The 17230-nt window shown below is 42.8% G+C and overlaps 1 protein-coding gene across 2 annotated transcripts in view; it reads left to right on the top strand.

Moving 5' to 3' along the window:
* RAB3D (RAB3D, member RAS oncogene family) overlaps positions 1–17230 on the top strand; it is a 46144-nt gene that overhangs the window by 26350 nt on the left and 2564 nt on the right. The window contains exons 2-3 of one of the 2 annotated variants that reach the window (XM_042448927.1): positions 3661–3895; positions 12206–12324. In XM_042448927.1, the coding sequence (XP_042304861.1) occupies positions 3668–3895; positions 12206–12324 (347 nt within the window). In that variant the 5' untranslated portion in view covers positions 3661–3667. The remainder of the gene's footprint in view (positions 1–3660; positions 3896–12205; positions 12325–17230) is intronic. The other variant, XM_042448929.1, reaches the window with a different exon arrangement.

Consider the following 17230-nt stretch of genomic DNA (forward strand, 5'->3'; position numbering starts at 1 on the left):
AAGCCTCACTGGTTTAGTTTTTTAATAAGCAGCTTAACTACAAAACATACAGAAGAACACAGTTATGCAAAATATAGAAGTGAAGAGACATTAATCACAAAAAATCCCACAGAAAACAACACCTTTCCTATCAAACATATATAGAAAGTGTTGGCAGAAATCCAAGAATATGGTAAATACGCTGGCCTAAAAATTAATAAAGCAAAATCCCACATCTTAACAATGAATATACCAAAAAAAGATATAGAGTCTATCAAAAAGGAATTGGGATGCCAAATATCTAACAAAACGAAATATCTCGGAATTGTATTATCTAAAAAGAATTCTGAATTATTTGATAACAATTATACTGCAATTTGGAAAAAAAAATAAAAGAAGAATTACACAAATGGGGACACTTAAACTTATCCTTAAAGGGCAGAATTGCCGCAATTAAAATGTCCATTTTACCAAAATTTATGTTTTTATTTCAAAATTCACCAATAATACAAAACGAAAGAATATTTAAATTATGGGAAACTGAAATCTCAAAATTTGTGTGGGCAGGGGAAAAACCCAAGAATAAAGTGGAAGATAATGAAAGATGCAAAAGAGAGAAGCGGTTTCGGAATCCCTGATTTAAAAATTATTATTATTACGCAAGCGCACTTACTGTACCTGGTTATCCGCTTGGATCAGTCTCAACGACACACAACTGCTAAATCTTGAAGGTTTCAACAATATATACGGATGGCATGGATATCTTTGGCATAGAAGAGCAGAAGTTAATCGTCAATTTAAAGATCACATTATTAGGAATTCATTACTATCAGTTTGGAATAAAATTAAATCAAAATATTATAGAGAAATACCATGTTGGACTTCCTCGCAAGAAGCCTGGAAAATCAAAATTACATCAGATTCAAAAACCCCTCTACCATATTTGGACCTTATAGTATCGGAAAATAAAATACCAACTCTAAAAACAAATAAAATGTTAGAAGATATTGGATATAAATGCTCCTGGTTCCCATATAGACAAAGAAAGATTCAAAATAGATTTAAAATTAGAAGGTAGCACAAACAAACAAAAATGAATTAGATGAAATCTTACTTAAATCAGGAAAATCTACCATATCTAAATTATATTATCTATTACTGAAAAGAGAAATGGAAAACGAATCAGTTAAAGAGTGTACCATTAAATGGGCCAAAAATTTCGGACACACTATATTGTTAGAAACATGGGAGAGAGCTTGGGGCCAAGACTGAAAATTGACCTTATCAATGGACATGAAAGAAAATTTGCTTAAAATGGTTCACCGATGGTACCTCTCTCCTAATAAAATAGCTCAAATGAAAAAGGAATTAGAAGAGAATTGTTGGAAATTTCACAAAAATCAAGGAACCTTGTATCACATCTGGTGGACCTGTCCTAAAGCAAACTCTTTTTGGAAAAAGATTCCTAATCTGATCCAGAAAATACTCCACATTAATATGAAATTTAATGAGGAAAGTTTCCTACTAAACATGATTGAGGGAAAAGAAGAGAGGAAACACACAAGGATAATATGGAAAAAAAAAGTGAATATTACATTTAATAACAGCCGCCAGGATGGTGTATGCAAAAAAAATGGAAAGAAAAGGATATGCCACTGACAGATGAATGGCTAAGAAAAAGTTTAGACATGATAGAACTTGATAGATTAACAAACTACATGAATGGAAAATGGTTCAAAGATGTGGACAAAGATTGGGAGATGTTCAAAACCTTCTGCGCAGAATATTGGAAATAGAATTACAAGTGTATACACATAGACAAAGAAATTACACAGAGTCGTTAAGATACTCAACTCAGACGCTCAAATACGCCTTGGTATTGAAGTTGTAATATTCTCACAAATTTGGAAATACCGGTCTCTCTTTTGTGTTTCTTTTATTTTACTATAATGTATGACAATAATAACATTAATCAATAACTCGTATGGTTGTTACAAATTTCAAGTCATACAAACTATGGCCTGTTACAGACTGCCAAAATAAAGCTGCTTCGAGTCTCTTTGGAGGTATGCTATTTAAATGATGCCTGGGTCCTAAGAGTCCGGAGGTCGCGCCAAAGCCACACTCCATTCCTAAGCAGCTTTGGTGCAGCTTCCAGATTCTTAGGGTGCATGCATCATTTAAATAGCATACCTCCAAAGAGACCCGAAGCAGCTTTATTTTGGCAGTCTGTAACAGGCCTATATATCTGTTATTTAGAATCCAGAAATGTTAAAGATAAATTGATTATATTAAATTCTTGTATACTCTTAAGGTACCAAGCATTCAGGATAGAATGACGAAGATAAAATAGACCTAAAGGTGTTATTTGATGCACATCTAAGTACACGGACACGAAAAATGGTTGTATATAATTATATATACATTTGATCACTCACTGATTTGATCTTTAAAATTGGTATACCATTCTTAGAACAGAGCGAAAAAGAATACAGATAAAAATAGCTCAATTTCGGGCCAAACGAAGAAAGAATATAATAGAGAGGTTAGATAGAAAGGTGAGTTAGGGTGGTTTGAATTTAAAATGGGGAGAAACTTGGTTATAACGGAATGTAATTATAAGAAGAACACAAGGAAAGCACAAAGACCTATGTAGCCAATCTGTTGGAAATATTGTGTTTGTATATAATGTAATTACCAAATAAAATAAATATTAAAAATGAATGTCCTACATTTTGGACAAATTGTGCCCTACATTTTTCTACGTTTTGTCCCGGTTTGGTGGCAGCAAATTATGGCAACCCTAGATAGGTCACTTTTTAAATTGCAGCATTCAATAAAAGGCCACCAAGTGTCACAAAATGAGTTGTCTTATTATTTCTCAAACCTTTAATAATGTGCCATAAGGCCTAAACCCCGCCATCATTTGTTTAACCTGCTATATATCATGATTCTCAAAGTCCTTCCAATGCCTAAGTATTATCAGTCTTCCTGCTAAGCAAAATTGACCTATGAATTTCTTTATATGAAAGCCCTTTATTGTCTTTCAGGAAAATGTATAGGAGAGCTAGGCTTGGGTGAGATGCTAATTTTTACCTCACTGTCTTGGAAATTTTATTGAATACTCAGTTCCAAAATGGGCAAGTAATGAGATGTAACCACCACATATGTAAATATGGCCTTTCTTCAGTGATACATCTCCAACAGAGGAGAGATAAATATTATTATCATTTGACTGAGTTTTGATGGACAATAGTACCCATATGGGTATCAATTTATAGATGTATTATTTAGGTTGAGAATAAACAAAATTGGCCCTGTGATCAAAGTTTATTCCGTTTGATGTGACGCCTCAGTTTTGTGGTGTGTGAGTTCTGCTGGCTTAAACATTGGAGAGGAGAGGCTCAAGCCAAGGCAACCACAGTGGGTCCATTACTTTCTAAAGTCGCTCTGTATGCATAATGAAAATTTCCTCACACTGCCTCAAATTTTCTTGGATGTCTAATGTAAAGTGACTACAGTGTCACACGTGGAATGAACCCTGTTATCAAACTCTGAGCCCATGGAAATGCTTAACTCCAGTACTTCTTTCTCTGGGTTGGGATCCCTCTGCAAGCTCTGCAATATGTGAGGATTCTGGTCTACACAGTGTACTAATAAAAAAACCTGGTTCTCTCTAATCTCACAGATGGCCTCAGCAAACGATACCCGGCAGACACCCAAGGATGCTGCTGACCAGAACTTTGACTACATGTTTAAGCTGCTGATCATCGGCAACAGCAGCGTAGGCAAGACATCATTCCTGTTCCGATACGCAGATGACTCCTTCACGTCAGCTTTTGTTAGCACTGTGGGCATTGACTTCAAGGTCAAGACTGTCTACAGGAATGAAAAAAGAGTCAAGCTGCAGATTTGGGTAAGAAGGGCTTGGAGTTGAGGCCAGAACCTGGTGGGGCTACAACAACATCTGGAGGATTCGATATTCTTAAGGTGTGCATTGTCAGCTATAAAGTGAATGAATAGTTGATATAAACAGTGGCTGTAGAGCCACAAAGACAGGAATCACCCACAGACAGGGAAGGGGAGAAAGTGATTTGATTTGCATTTTAATATGAAGTGCCCTAATTTGCACTTCTTGAACTAATAAATGAACTAGAATGCAGATGGGTTGCCTTGCAGAAGAGTTAATGGTGAGAGTCTACTGTGTCAGGTGTTGTGACTCTTGCAAGGATTTGTACATGTGAAATCCCTGAACAAAGCTGTATAATTCTTAACCAGAAATGGGCAGTATGTGGCCCTCCACATGACATTGGACTCCCTATTTCCAGCTATCCTAGCCAGAACAGCCAGTGATGAGGGACAATGGGAGTTGCAGTCCAACAACATCTGGAAGACTCCACATTCTTAGGGTGTGCCTTGTCAGCTATGAATAGGTGGGTAATATGAACAGTGGCTGTAGAGCCACAAAGTTGGTCTTGCCTCCATTTTTTTAAATTTGACTGTTCTTATTGGGCTAGGATGCAATGTGCGTCTTACTTTGCTGCCTTGAATTTAGCTTATTATTGTGCTTTGATTTACTGTGTCAGGAAAGGCTCTTCAAAATCACCTTTTAGACTGATATCTGCTCTATTTCAATTTAGTTTTTCCTGGGCTCAAACCAAAAGCTCTGGATATTTATTTATTTATTTATTTGTATCCCGCTCTTTTTCCAGGACTTCACAGTATTTTAAAAGAAAAAATAGTACAATAAAATAAAAGGTACATTGAAAAGAATTTTTAAACTGGTCCAATATCGAACATCCCAGCCTGTCCTTATAGCAATTCCCTAAATGCCTGTGTGAACAGGTAGGTCTTCACCTGCTGGCGGAAGGCCATCAAGGAGGGAGATCAGGGAGTTCCAGAGTCTAGGGGCAGCCACTGAGAAGGCCCTCTCTCGTATCCCCATCAACCATGTTTGTGATGATGTTGGGACAGAGAGAATCATTTTCTCTGATTCTAATACTGGGTTATCACATAAAACCTAATTTTTACTTTTAGCTGCTAGAGTCGATGATTAACAGCACAGCACTGGAAATCAGGAAATAATGAACATCACTTCATGGTATTCAAAGTAAGGGACACATCTCTATGAGAAACATTAACACAAAGTGTGAAGGAATTGAACGAAGGCACAGACACAGATCAGTTTACAGAAACCTGGTTCACTTTTTATTTGTTACGCAGAGTAACCAGTAGATCCAAAATAGAGAAGTCCTGATAACCCTTGGTTGTATATGGAATAATACATTTGATTCACGTGGACATTAACTTTGTAGGCATGATTATATACAGTATATTGTGTGAATGGTTTGCAGTGCTATTAGTTAAGTTGCAAACTTTGTTTATTTCATAAATTATATTTCATATTCTTTTTTTTAAATTTTTTTTAAAACAACTGAATATTTTATATCTATCATTTTGATAGAAAATGAAATTTCCATCAGTACTACTTTCCCCTTTATTTGGATTTTGAGACTGTGCTCAAAGTTCAAAGCAAATTACAGAATTTTGCAGTCAAGCACACAAAGCATTTAACTGTTAATAAATAGAATGATCCTGTCCCATTTCCAGCCTCAGAAAGCTGCCTTTTGGAAGCTCCTTGGGTAATATCACCAGACTGAAACTAGAAACAGCTACTGTACCTTTAATGGTTGTGTAGAAGAGAGAAATTTCAGCAAGTGTTGCTTCTCATGCCACCAAGGTAACAAATAACACCTGTTGCAATTTCCTCTTCTACACAGCCATTAAGAGTAGTATTGCTGTCCTCAGTTTTCACTCTGCCAACCCTTTCCTTGGGTTTTGGACTTTTGGTGAAGAGAATTCCAGACCTGAAATGGGGTCTCTCTTGCCTTTCTGTATGTTCACAGAGCTGTATATGATTCTCTTCTCCTCTGATCATAGAGAGTTTGATGGGTAGGAATTAACCACAGTATTATGTGCACACGATCATACTTTTCCTCTAGGAATCTGGACCTGACTCTCTAGCTACTGAACCATGTCATGAGTCCTGTCTCAGTGGACTTGTACGTTTTTCTCAGGACTCAGTGAGGTCCTACTAGAAACCTGCTGTTCAGATGTGTTTTCTTAGGAGCAAAGGCTTCCTGGGTGCATTGTTTCAGAACAGTGGTTGACATGGGAAAACAAGCCATCTGGCAGCTATGTGATAATCTTGTGCAAACAGATGCAATGCTCTTTTGCACACAGCAGCTGCTGACGCTGGCACAGGAGGTCCTCAGAGGTGCCAAATGAGGGGGCCTGCACTTTTCCCTAATGGGTGTTAATGGTCTCCAACTGCTGGCGTTTAGCTGCGCAAAGATTGGCCACTAACACAGGACTGAAAAGAGAAGCCATTGTAAAAGGAAAGGGAATAACAGAGGTTGTGCATCTTCTGATGCTGCAGGATGATGTGCGTCACTATTGCTGTCCTGGAACACAGTGCCGATGTTGCCTCTGCAACACAACAAGTCATGGCACCTGGTTGCCCCACAGGTCATATAAGTGCACAATATCTAGCATACTCCAAATGTCAGATCTCTTGTAAGGGCACATTTTTGGTCACAGGTGGGTTACCCACAACACACACCCCCTTCTTGTCGTCCTTGGCCCAGGGAACCCCATCCATTACCTAGCTGATCCACCATGAGCTGAGGAGTGAAGAAAAATGATAGCTGTTTCTTCATTGTTTAAATGATCAAGAAAAATGTGATCAGGGTCTGCCATCCTGGTAAATCAAGATCACTGTTTCCAATCAGGATCATGGAGGAATGGGAATGTGGCAGATCCTGTGTGATTGTTTGCTGGACTAAATGTGTACCCAGCTTGCTATCTACTGAGGTTTGGTTCCAGGACCCCCATGGATAGCAAAATCCATGGATATTCACATCCCATTAAATGTAATGGCACGGTGAAATGGTGCCCCTTATATAAATGGCAAAAGCAAGGTTTGCTTTTTGTAATTCATATCTTTTTGGAATATTTTCAAACCATGGATGCTTGAATCGGTGGATAAATAATACATGGATATAGAGTGCCAACTGTATCTGTTTTCCTACCTGCCCTGCTTGCCTTTTGCAAAATGATGGGTGAAGAGTGCCTGTGTGTGTGTCTCTCTCTGTGTATGAATGTGTATGAGAGAGGTGGGAAAGGATGTGGGTGGGTAGATTGGTTGGTTGTTGTCCTGCCTGTATTGGCCCCATCACATTTCTGTCCTGCCTATTATTATACAGTTTTCAAAAGAGTTTCTTCTACTCCATCCATCTGAAAAAAGCTACCCATCCTTTCCTGCAGAAGTATCACTTGCAATATTTAAAATGGCTTATACAATTACTGTTCGTTAGAAACTTAATTTATGTCCTACTAGCATTCTTGGACTATGTCCCTGGAGACAACGGTTTGATTCCCAGCTCAACCATAAAACCCACTGGGTGACCTTGGGCAAGTCACACTTTCTCAGCCTCAGGGGAAGGCAGTGGCCAGCCTCCTATGAACAAATCTTGCCAAGAAAACCCCATGATAGGTTTGCCTTAGGGTCGCCATAAGTCAGAAATGACTTGAAGGCATACAACAAGGCACTCTCTATGTTGCCTCATCAACAAAAGAAAGCATCCTTAGTGTTGAGGGGAAAAACTGGATCTCTGTGGAGGAGGTTTCTCAGTCATGTGTCTGAAAGGGTGACTTTTGAGGGGGGTCTCTGTGATTTTAGGGAGGTTTCTGGTTTTAGAATTTGATAAAATTCAACCATTCAATGTCTTTGGGAGTTGAAGTTGAAGTAGCAGTTGAGTTGCATCCATCCATTTCTTCCACACTGGGCCAAAACAGACAGCCCTGAAGGGATGGCTTCACGTCGCCCCTTTGAGCACAGGATCGGGGCCACGGCAACTACACGCTGTGGCCCAGATCCAACTATTTACTGGCTCAAAAAGAAGCAGCAAAATGCCACTTCTTTTTAAGATGACAAAAGGGCACCCTTTCCACCATACACCATATAAACGCCGGAGAACCACAATGCTGCCTGCCATCTGGTTGGGCGGGTGTCATGACATCAGTTTAGGGGCAGTTTCCACAAAAACTCCACAAAACCATAAAGTTGAATGCTGGACTTAATATACTGCTTGTTGTATGGAGTGTGGTGTAATAAGCAGTCAGCTGTGGGCCAGAATCTATGAGCTGGGGCCCTTTCACACGATGCAGTGATTCCACTATGATTCCACTTTATGTGCCATGGCTGCATCCTCTAGAATCCTGGGGCTTGTAGCTTGGCAAGGCACTAGAACTCTTTCTGGGAGTTCGAAATATCCCTCTCTAAACTGCAAATCCTAGGATGCCGTAGGAAGTTGGTGTGGTGATTAAATTGGAATCATAGGCCCGTTACAAACAGGCATAAAGTACGGACTGGGTCCGTATTAGGGTTAGAAAGGGGCTTCCCTTCCGGACCCCTCTAATCCTAATACAGACCCAGTCCATACAAAATGGCAGTGCCCGTTCCACACGGGGGCCGCCATCTTTACGTAGCAGATGCGCTGCGTTCACACGTAGCACAGCGCATATGACGCTGCGAGTGCGCCATTGGCACCTCGCGGTGTCATATCCGCACCATGGAAAGAAGCACCATTTTGGGGCTTCTTTTTGCTCCGTGAGGGAGCCGCGCGGTTTGGCTGCTGTGGCTCCCTCGCGGAGCAACCGGCAGCGGCGCGAGACTGCCTATTTTGGGTGGTCTGTAACGCGCCACAGATAGGTGGTATAACTGTGTAGTGTAAATGGGGCCATAGTAGGATGTTTCCGTGGCAATTAAAGTAGAATCATAGTGCTTTAACTTTGCAGGGTAAAGGGGGCTGTAGTAAACTTTTAAAGTTAGGACTATAGGATGTTGTTGTGGAAGTTAAAGTGGAATTGTAGTGATATAAATGTGCAGCATAAAAAGAGCTGTAGGCCCAGGACAGAACGCAGTACAGAACGTAGGCCCCAATCTGGCGCTTTTCCAGGCCACAGAGAAGCTGCAAAATGACGCTTCTCCATGGCCTGGAAAGAGGTGTCCATGGGGCTTCATGCCTCCGGACACCCCGATAAGCGCGGCAAAGAGGAGAAAGGGGCCGACCAGCCCTTCTCCTTTGTATCTCTGGCATGGCCATGTAGAAGTTGCGTCAGTGATGCATGCGCACAAATGGACCTCTTGTTTCAAAGCTCTTTCCCACAATGCTGAAAGGGCGCCCCAAGCGCCTTGCAGCGTCGCGGTGATGTCACGCACACACCGGTCTGTGTGGAGGCAGCGTGTGTGTGACATCATGGTCCTGCACTTTGTATGGATGGCGTGCTTCCAAAATGACGCTGTCCATACAAACTAGGGCTGGGGAGCGTGCGGTTGCTGTGCGCTCCCCAGCCCTAGTTTTGGCCCAATGATGGCACTTCCGCACCATCTGTATCAGGCCATAGTAAACTTTTAAAGTTCAGATTGGCTGTCCTGGCTTCCACCCCTCCTCTCAGGGCTGCATCCTCGCTGTAGAAATAATCCAATTTGAGATTGCTTTAACTGCCATGGCTCAATGCTTCAGAATTCTGGAAATCGCAGTTTGTTGTGGTACCACCGCTCTCTGGCAGAGCAGGCTAAATGTCTTGCAAAATTACAGTGTCCAGAATTCCATAGCATTGAACCAGGGCAGTTAAAGAGGTACTGTATCAACCTGGATTGTTTCTTCAGTGTGGGTGCAGTCTCAGTCTTCTCTTCCCTTCTGAAAGCAGAGTCCTGACTTGTGAGGCCACTCACCTCTAGGTCACTTCTCTCTGTTCATTATTCAATGCTCCATCAAGCTTTCCACCTCTTTAAATGTTAATTAGAGCCAAATGTCAGCCATTACGCAGCTCAGGCACCCTACCCGGAGCCTGCTATCTGCATGAAAGGTGACCTATGCTAGGGCCCTGCAGGTAAGTGCCAGTTTCTACAGCAACAGAAGGATGGTGGACCTCGGGGGAGATTGTGTCTAGGGGAACCAGGTAGAGCAGCGGAGGATGACAGCTTTCCTGGATCTGGGCTCTGCAGATGGCCTTATCACTTAATCTGCATCTCTCTTGGTCAACACCGTATGTCCCTTTGCTGCACTATTATGACTACTTTTTACATGAGTCGTGTTTTCCACTCGGAAATTACTGGAAATGATGTGCTGTTAGCTCTATCCATGGATTTAGCCATCCACAGTTTGAAAATAGTCAATAAATAAGCAAATAAATAAAAATCCCAAAAAGCAAATCTTGATTTTGCCACTTTATATAAGGCATGCCATTTTACTTTGTTGTTGTTGTGTGCCTTCAAGTCATTTCCAACTTATAGCAACCTGAGGGTGAGCTTATCACAGGATTTTTTTTGCAAGTTTCTTCAGAGGGGGTTTGTCATTGCCATCCTCTGAGGATGAGAGAGTGTGACTTGCCCAAGGTCACCCAACGGATTTCATTCCCAAGCTGGGAATCAAAGTTTGGTCTCCAGAGTCGTAGTGCAATGCTTACACCACTATGTTAAGCTGGCTGTCTCCATTTTACTCTGTCATTGTATTGAATGGGACTTGTGCATCCACGGATTTTGGTATCTATGGAACCAAACCCCAGTGGATACCAAGGGCCCACTGTATAAATGAAGATGGATGCCTTGGAATATGGGTCTCCCACATGTTCCTGAGCTCCTGGGAAGGCATAGAAAAGCTCAAATATGAATCTGGCTGAACATATATGTTCAAGGGGGTGTTCCCACTTGGCAGATAAAACGGATTATATTGGCGCGAGAAGGCAGTAGGGTTCAGTGGGTAGAGACTATGCATCCAAAGCTCAGGCTTGGCAAATCGGATCAAGGAGGAGAAGGCAGCTGGGTTCAGTGGGGAGAGACTCTTTGGGTAAGAGAGAAGAGAAAGCTTGATCCCCCCCTCAGATCCCTGGGCATCCAGGCTCTCCTGTGTCTTCCCATAGTTCCTCTGGAAGGAGCCTTCATTCCCTCAAATCCCTTTGCCTCCCCCATTGCTCCCTGGGCTGTCTGGGAGGCGATCAAGCAGGCATGTACTGCAAAGCCCATCTACTACTCAGGCGCTCAGGCAGAGGCGAAAAAAGAAAAAATAATAGTTTAAAATGGTGTTCAATGGCTCTCCTCACACATCGGTCTATGAATGAGGAGCAGAGGGGAGGTTGCAATCCACCGAGGTAAAGGCAAATTGAAGAAAATGGTGCTGGCGATGCAGAAAGAGAACAAAGAGGGTGACGCCCCCAGGCCAACCCCTTGAGCGCTGCTCCTCCCATCTCCAGGTTCCCGAATCAGACACCCTTGTCGTTCCCATTTGGATACCACAAATCGGACCCCAGGAGCAAAAATAATTCGCTTTAAAACCTACTGTTTTTTTAAAAACCGGTTTATAGGCATATAATTCGAATTATTCAAGATAATCTGATTCAGATTCGAATCTCTATGGGAACGATTCCGGGACAATGCAGATCTAATTTGGGCTTGAGTGGAAACGATACCCCCTAAATTCGCATCATGATCCACTTTATAGGCGAATGGGAACACCCCCCAAGTCATAGAGCAGTCTGGCAACTGTGTAACTGGTCTGTAAGAATGGGGAAATATGTCAGTTTCACTTTTGCCCATATTCAGATTTTTAAAAACTTCATTATTTTAACTTTTTCTCATTTGATTTTTTAAAATTATTTTTTACTTTAATGTTCTTTCTGTCCCAAAAATGAAGTCTGCAAATTTTGGTGATTTCTGAAAGATCTTTTTCAGAAAAGCATATTGGTTCTGGATGAATCTTCCTCATCCATTGGAAAAAAAAACAACCTTCAAGTACTTTCCATTTCAGATACTTATTTGCAGTTTCTGCTAAACTGTAATTTTAAAAAAAATGAACTAAAACAAACTCTCATCCATCCCTATTGGTCAGGTTATAGAATGAAAAGAGAAGCAGGACTCAACCTGGGCTTACATGGATTTCACAGAGAAGTGGGTAGAAAATTTGGAGCCAGTATTTAAAATTATCTGCTATAGTGAGAGAAGAAAGATGTCGGACTAGAAACTAAATGAATCTTTACTTTGTCTCAGCAGAGCTGTTATGTTTCTTTACATCAGGGAAAACAAAATGGTGATATGGTTCCTCCGCAATGGCTTTGGTTGAAAAGGAAATGTTCCTATTGCTCAGTGTCTCTCTTTCCTTTTCAGGACACAGCTGGCCAAGAACGATATCGGACTATAACAACAGCCTATTACAGGGGAGCCATGGGTTTCTTGCTCATGTATGATATTTCCAACCAGGAGTCTTTCAGTGCTGTACAAGACTGGTAAGGGATGCAATTTATCAGAGAATTGATTTCCAAATGGTGTGCCTGTAGAGCAGAATTTGGGATGTGCCTGGATGGAGTGTGTGAAATGCCTTATCTTTAAGATTGCCCACATCCTCTCTGTTCTTTCACCAAAGTAACTTGACTCAAGTTCTACTCTAGTCTCCTCCATTTCGTGAGGTTCAGGTCTCGTGAAATGCTGTTCTTTTTATCTATATGGAAGTGTTCACAGCTAAAGATCCTTTCTCAGTGTGTCAGGGGAACCAAAGCACAGCGGTAGAAGATATCCATTGCACGCAGAAGGTCCCAGGTTCAGTGCTTGGTGTTCCACTGAAAGGGCCTTGGCTGACAATGGACCTTATCACACGTGGGCCGGTTTGCAGCTCAGATCCACAGTCACTCCTGTTCTAGCAATGCAAAGCGTGATGTTTTTTCACAGCAGATCCAGAGTCACTCCTGTCTAGCAATGCGAATTAAGGTTAAAATGTGATGTTTTACCACACCTGGTCCTTCCGAACTGAGGGGGAAGCGTAGTCAGTTCTATTCCAAGCAAGTCACATGATGTGGATTCAAGCAAAGGGGAGTGAGTGCACACACACCAGAGGGTTCAACGATTCAAATTGTCCCCTTCCCTGCCCCCTCCTTAGCTGTCATCCTTCATGGGGTGAAGAACCAGTCAGAGGATGATGGGATAGGTTGCTGGGACCAGGATTGGGAGGCAGGAGAAGGCAGGGGATGATGGGGATGATGGAATGGGTGGCAGAGGAGGCGAGATGGCATGAAGGAGGAGGAGGGAGATGATGGAGCAGGACGCAGGGGCCAAGGGAAGTGACCTCGGAGTGGTTTTCCACACCAGACCAATTCAAAGCGCAATTGAAGGGAGCTTGGAAGTGAATTCTGTGAAGTCCCTTTTTTACCGTTTTTACCAAAATCGGTCATTTCAGAAACACTGCTGAAACACCTCACAAGGAGCTCCCATAGAAATCAATGGCATCTGATAACACATTCACTTTACGACGTGAAACCGCATCGTTGGAAGTGCAGTCACGTCAGAAATGAGCTGGAACTGAGCCAGAAAACCACCCAAAAGCTCCATGTGATATATTCCAATGCTGGGAAAGATCTTTGCCTGAGATCATGGAGAACCAGTGCCATCCATCCATCCAGACTAGATTAGACTGGGCTAGTGTTCTGAAACCAGTCTCCCTGCAGTTTTTTCAATGATGTTCCAGAAGGCCACTGCTCCTCACACACATGCCAAGGTCCCTGAAACATCTAACAACCTGATGTGGCATGTGTACACATAGCAAGCTAAGATTATTCTGTTGTAATATTACAACTCTGAGTTCCTCCTGCTGTTCTTGTTTGGTGTAGTAGACTTCGTTCAGGATGGCCTCTTCAGGAGAATTATCCATAGATTGCTTTTTAGAGCCTGCTTGGGGAATTCTATATGGTGATTTTGTCCAGACTTGCGTGAAGTGACCTGAGCCTAACCTCTACATTCATTTCAGCTAGTTCTCTGAACAGGGCACAGGAAGATTGGGTTGCAGGTTCAAATGTGCACATTTCCCTCACACAGTCATGCTTCTCACCCTTCCTGCTTAGCACTAAAGCCTGAGATCAACAGAGCAGGAGATTCTTGTGCAGACATAACTAGGAACTTTATCGCACAGGGAAAATTGGGGTTTAAACGGACATTATCCCATGAAAATTGTGTGATCACAGTGAAGATTTTCACACAATGTCATGATTAAAGAGGACTTATCCCATGAATGATCTGTTGCTGGTTATTACCTGCACTGCGATAACGCGATTTTCATGGGATAGCGCTAGTTTAAATCGCCACTCCCCCCCCCCCCCCATTTCCCCCATGTACTAAAGTCCTAGGATGAACCACAAGCATGTTCAGCTTTTCTGGTGTTGATTGCTTTGTTGGAAGTTTTCTTAAAGCACAGTTTTTCTTTAATGCTGATCTTGTAAAAAGCTTGGGATTAGTCCATCCTGGGTGGCTAAGAAAATTACTGTGTTACACCCAAGCACTCAAAAGTGGCATCTGTACCTCTCAATAAGGCAGGCCTGGGTCTGGATGTTGAGAAACTGGAGTGTGTCCAAAGGAGGACAACTAAAATGGTGAAAGGTCTGGAAACAATGCCCTATGAGGAATGACTTAGGGAGTTGGGGATGTTTAGCCTGGAGAAGAGAAGGTTAAGAGGTGATATGATAGCCCTGTTTAAATATTTGAAGGGATGTCATATTGAGGAGTGAGGAAGTTTCTTTTCTGCTGCTCCAGAGGCTAGAACATGGAACAGTGGATGCAAGCTACAGGAAAAGAGATTCCACCTCAACATGCAGAGGAACTTCCTAAGAGTAAGGGCTGTTCGACAATGGAGTGGAGTCTCCTTCCTTAGAGGTTTTTAAACAAAGGCTGGATGGCCATCTGTTGGGGATAAAAAGGTTTTTGGCTGCCTGCTGTCAGAAAGTGAGGATAGGAGGCCAACTGAACCTCTCCTGGGAGAGAGTGCCAATGTCTGGGAACAGCCACTTGGAAGGATATTGGCACCATGCTGGTGGCTGATCCTGATCTAGACCACATCTCTGGAATCTCAAAGGATCCCTACCCTGAACAGGAGGTGTAGGGGCCACAAATCAAACCAGTGGCTCTTTGTGTTTTTGTTTGTCTGTTTAGTTTTTGAAGATCTGGAAATTAGATTAATTTCTGAATTGTGAGTGTTTCTTTTGCCCTCTGAAACATATTTGAGATCACTGTGTGTGCCACGATGCAAAATGCGAGAAAGTCCAAAATCCACAAAAGAGCAATAGTATTATTGGCCAACCAAAATGCACAAAATACATCATGCAAGCTTTTTGAAGTGTCACTGGTTTCTCCATCAGACAAAGGTGTTAAAAAATCCTACAGGAGAAGACTGATGTTAGAGGCACAGGCTCAGGCGTTATTTTTGCTGCCAGGTAAAATGGTCTTACAGTAAACGTACCCTTTAAGAGATTTTGGACTTCAGCTCCCAGAAGTCTCAACCATATTGGCCAATAGTCTGGGATTCTGGGAGCTCAAGTTCAAAGTCCCTTTAAAGAGCACAGTTTGGGGCAGGCCCGTAGCTAGGCCTTTAGGGGCCCTGGGGCAGAAAGTACTTTCGAGGCCCTAAGGTCCCGATCCTACCATGGGCACCATTGTAGGACATTCAAGAAAAATGGAGGACACGACCAACTAAAAGCCAAAAACAGTAATAAAAAACTATATGAATTCATGTTTCTCAGTCATGCTCAAAATGGAGGACAATTTGACATTCTTCTTGGATAGAAGGTTGGGGTGTAGCTTTGTGTGGTTGTGTGTTGGACTAGTACTCTGGAGATCAGGATTCAATTCCCTGCCTATTGAGTGACCTCAAGCAAGTCATACTCTCTCAGCCTCCTCAGTGGAAGGCCATGGCAAACCTCCTCTGAACAAATCTTGCCAAGCAAACCCCAGGATAGGTTTGCTTTAGTTTAGGGTCTCCATAAGGTGGAAAACAACAACAAATAATAACTGAATACTGTACTTTTAAGTGCGGTGGGGGGTCCAGCATGGTGTAGTGGCCCGAGTATCAGACTAGGGTTCAAATCCCAGCTCAGCCATGCAAACCCACTGGGTGACATTGGGCAAATCACACTCTCTCAGCCTCTCAGGGGAAGGTAAAGGCAACCTGCCCCCCTCCCCCGAAGAAACTTGCCAAAGAAACTCTTTAGGGTTGCCATAAGTTGGAAAGGAGTTGAAGGCACACAACAACAACAGCAACAACTACAGAAGAGGAGGAGGAAAGGGGAGGAGAAATTAGGAGGAGAAGGAAGAACAGGAGAAGGAGGCAGATGGGAATAAGAGGAGTTGGAGAAATAAGGAGGAGAAAGAAGAAAAAGAGGAGAAAGAAGAAGGAGAATAGGAGAAAGAACATAAAAAAGAAGAGGAGGAAGAGGGGCGGAAGAAGAAGAGGAGGAGGAAGAAGAGGAAGAAGAAGAAGAGGAGCGGGAAGAAGAGAAATAAGAAGGGCCCATCCGGCCAGCAACATGCGCACCAGAGAGTGCATGCGCACCAGAGAGAGAAGCTGCAACCACACTGGCGAAATCACCTGGTTTGGCACTTCTTTCACTCTTTTCTGGCTCTAGACTATGGAATTCTGGGAGTTGGAGTATGTTGTGGGGCCCAGAGTGGAAGAGGAGGAGGAGGAAGGAGGAGCAAGAGGGGAGGAAGAAGAGGAGGAGGAGGAGAAGGAAGAAGGAGGAGAGGGGATCCAATTCAGATCCAAAAGTCTTCCCGTGTGTGCAGAGAAAAAGAGACTTAGACTGCATCTACAATGGAGAAATCACCAGGTCTGGCACTGCTTTTAAGCATCCTGGCTCAAGGCTATGGCATTCTGGGAGTTGGAGTTTGTTGTGGTCCCAACTCCCAGAATTCCATAGCCTAGAGCCAGGAAAGAGTGAAAGTGGTGCCAAACCAGGTGATTTCTCCAGTGTCGATTCAGCCTAAGTCTCTCTGTCTTCCTCTCTTTGGAGCCTGGGACTTCTTAACGGGATGCACATGGACTTTCCTCGCCCCGTTCTCTCCTCCTCTAATGGAGCCTCTAATGAAGGGCATAGGCCATAGCTGGGGGGAGAAGGCAGAGGGAGGGCGTTTTGGAGAGAGAAAGGGAGTACATGCCCTGGATAAGAAGGGCATTGAGGAGTATCAGCCCTCGCTGGAACCAGGCAGGTTTATCGACCCAGCCCCCCCCCCCTCCCCCCTCTCTCTTTCTCTTATGTGTGTGTGTGTACACTTGTGGAAATGACACTTTGGAGCATGCTTAGAGAAGGTATTTCTAAGCAGGCAATGAGGATTTGTTTGTCTCCTTTTGATAGCCAAATCCGCATTGGACCCACT

The sequence above is a fragment of the Sceloporus undulatus genome, chromosome 2 (assembly GCF_019175285.1).
Source record: "Sceloporus undulatus isolate JIND9_A2432 ecotype Alabama chromosome 2, SceUnd_v1.1, whole genome shotgun sequence".
Taxonomy (NCBI): domain Eukaryota; kingdom Metazoa; phylum Chordata; class Lepidosauria; order Squamata; family Phrynosomatidae; genus Sceloporus; species Sceloporus undulatus.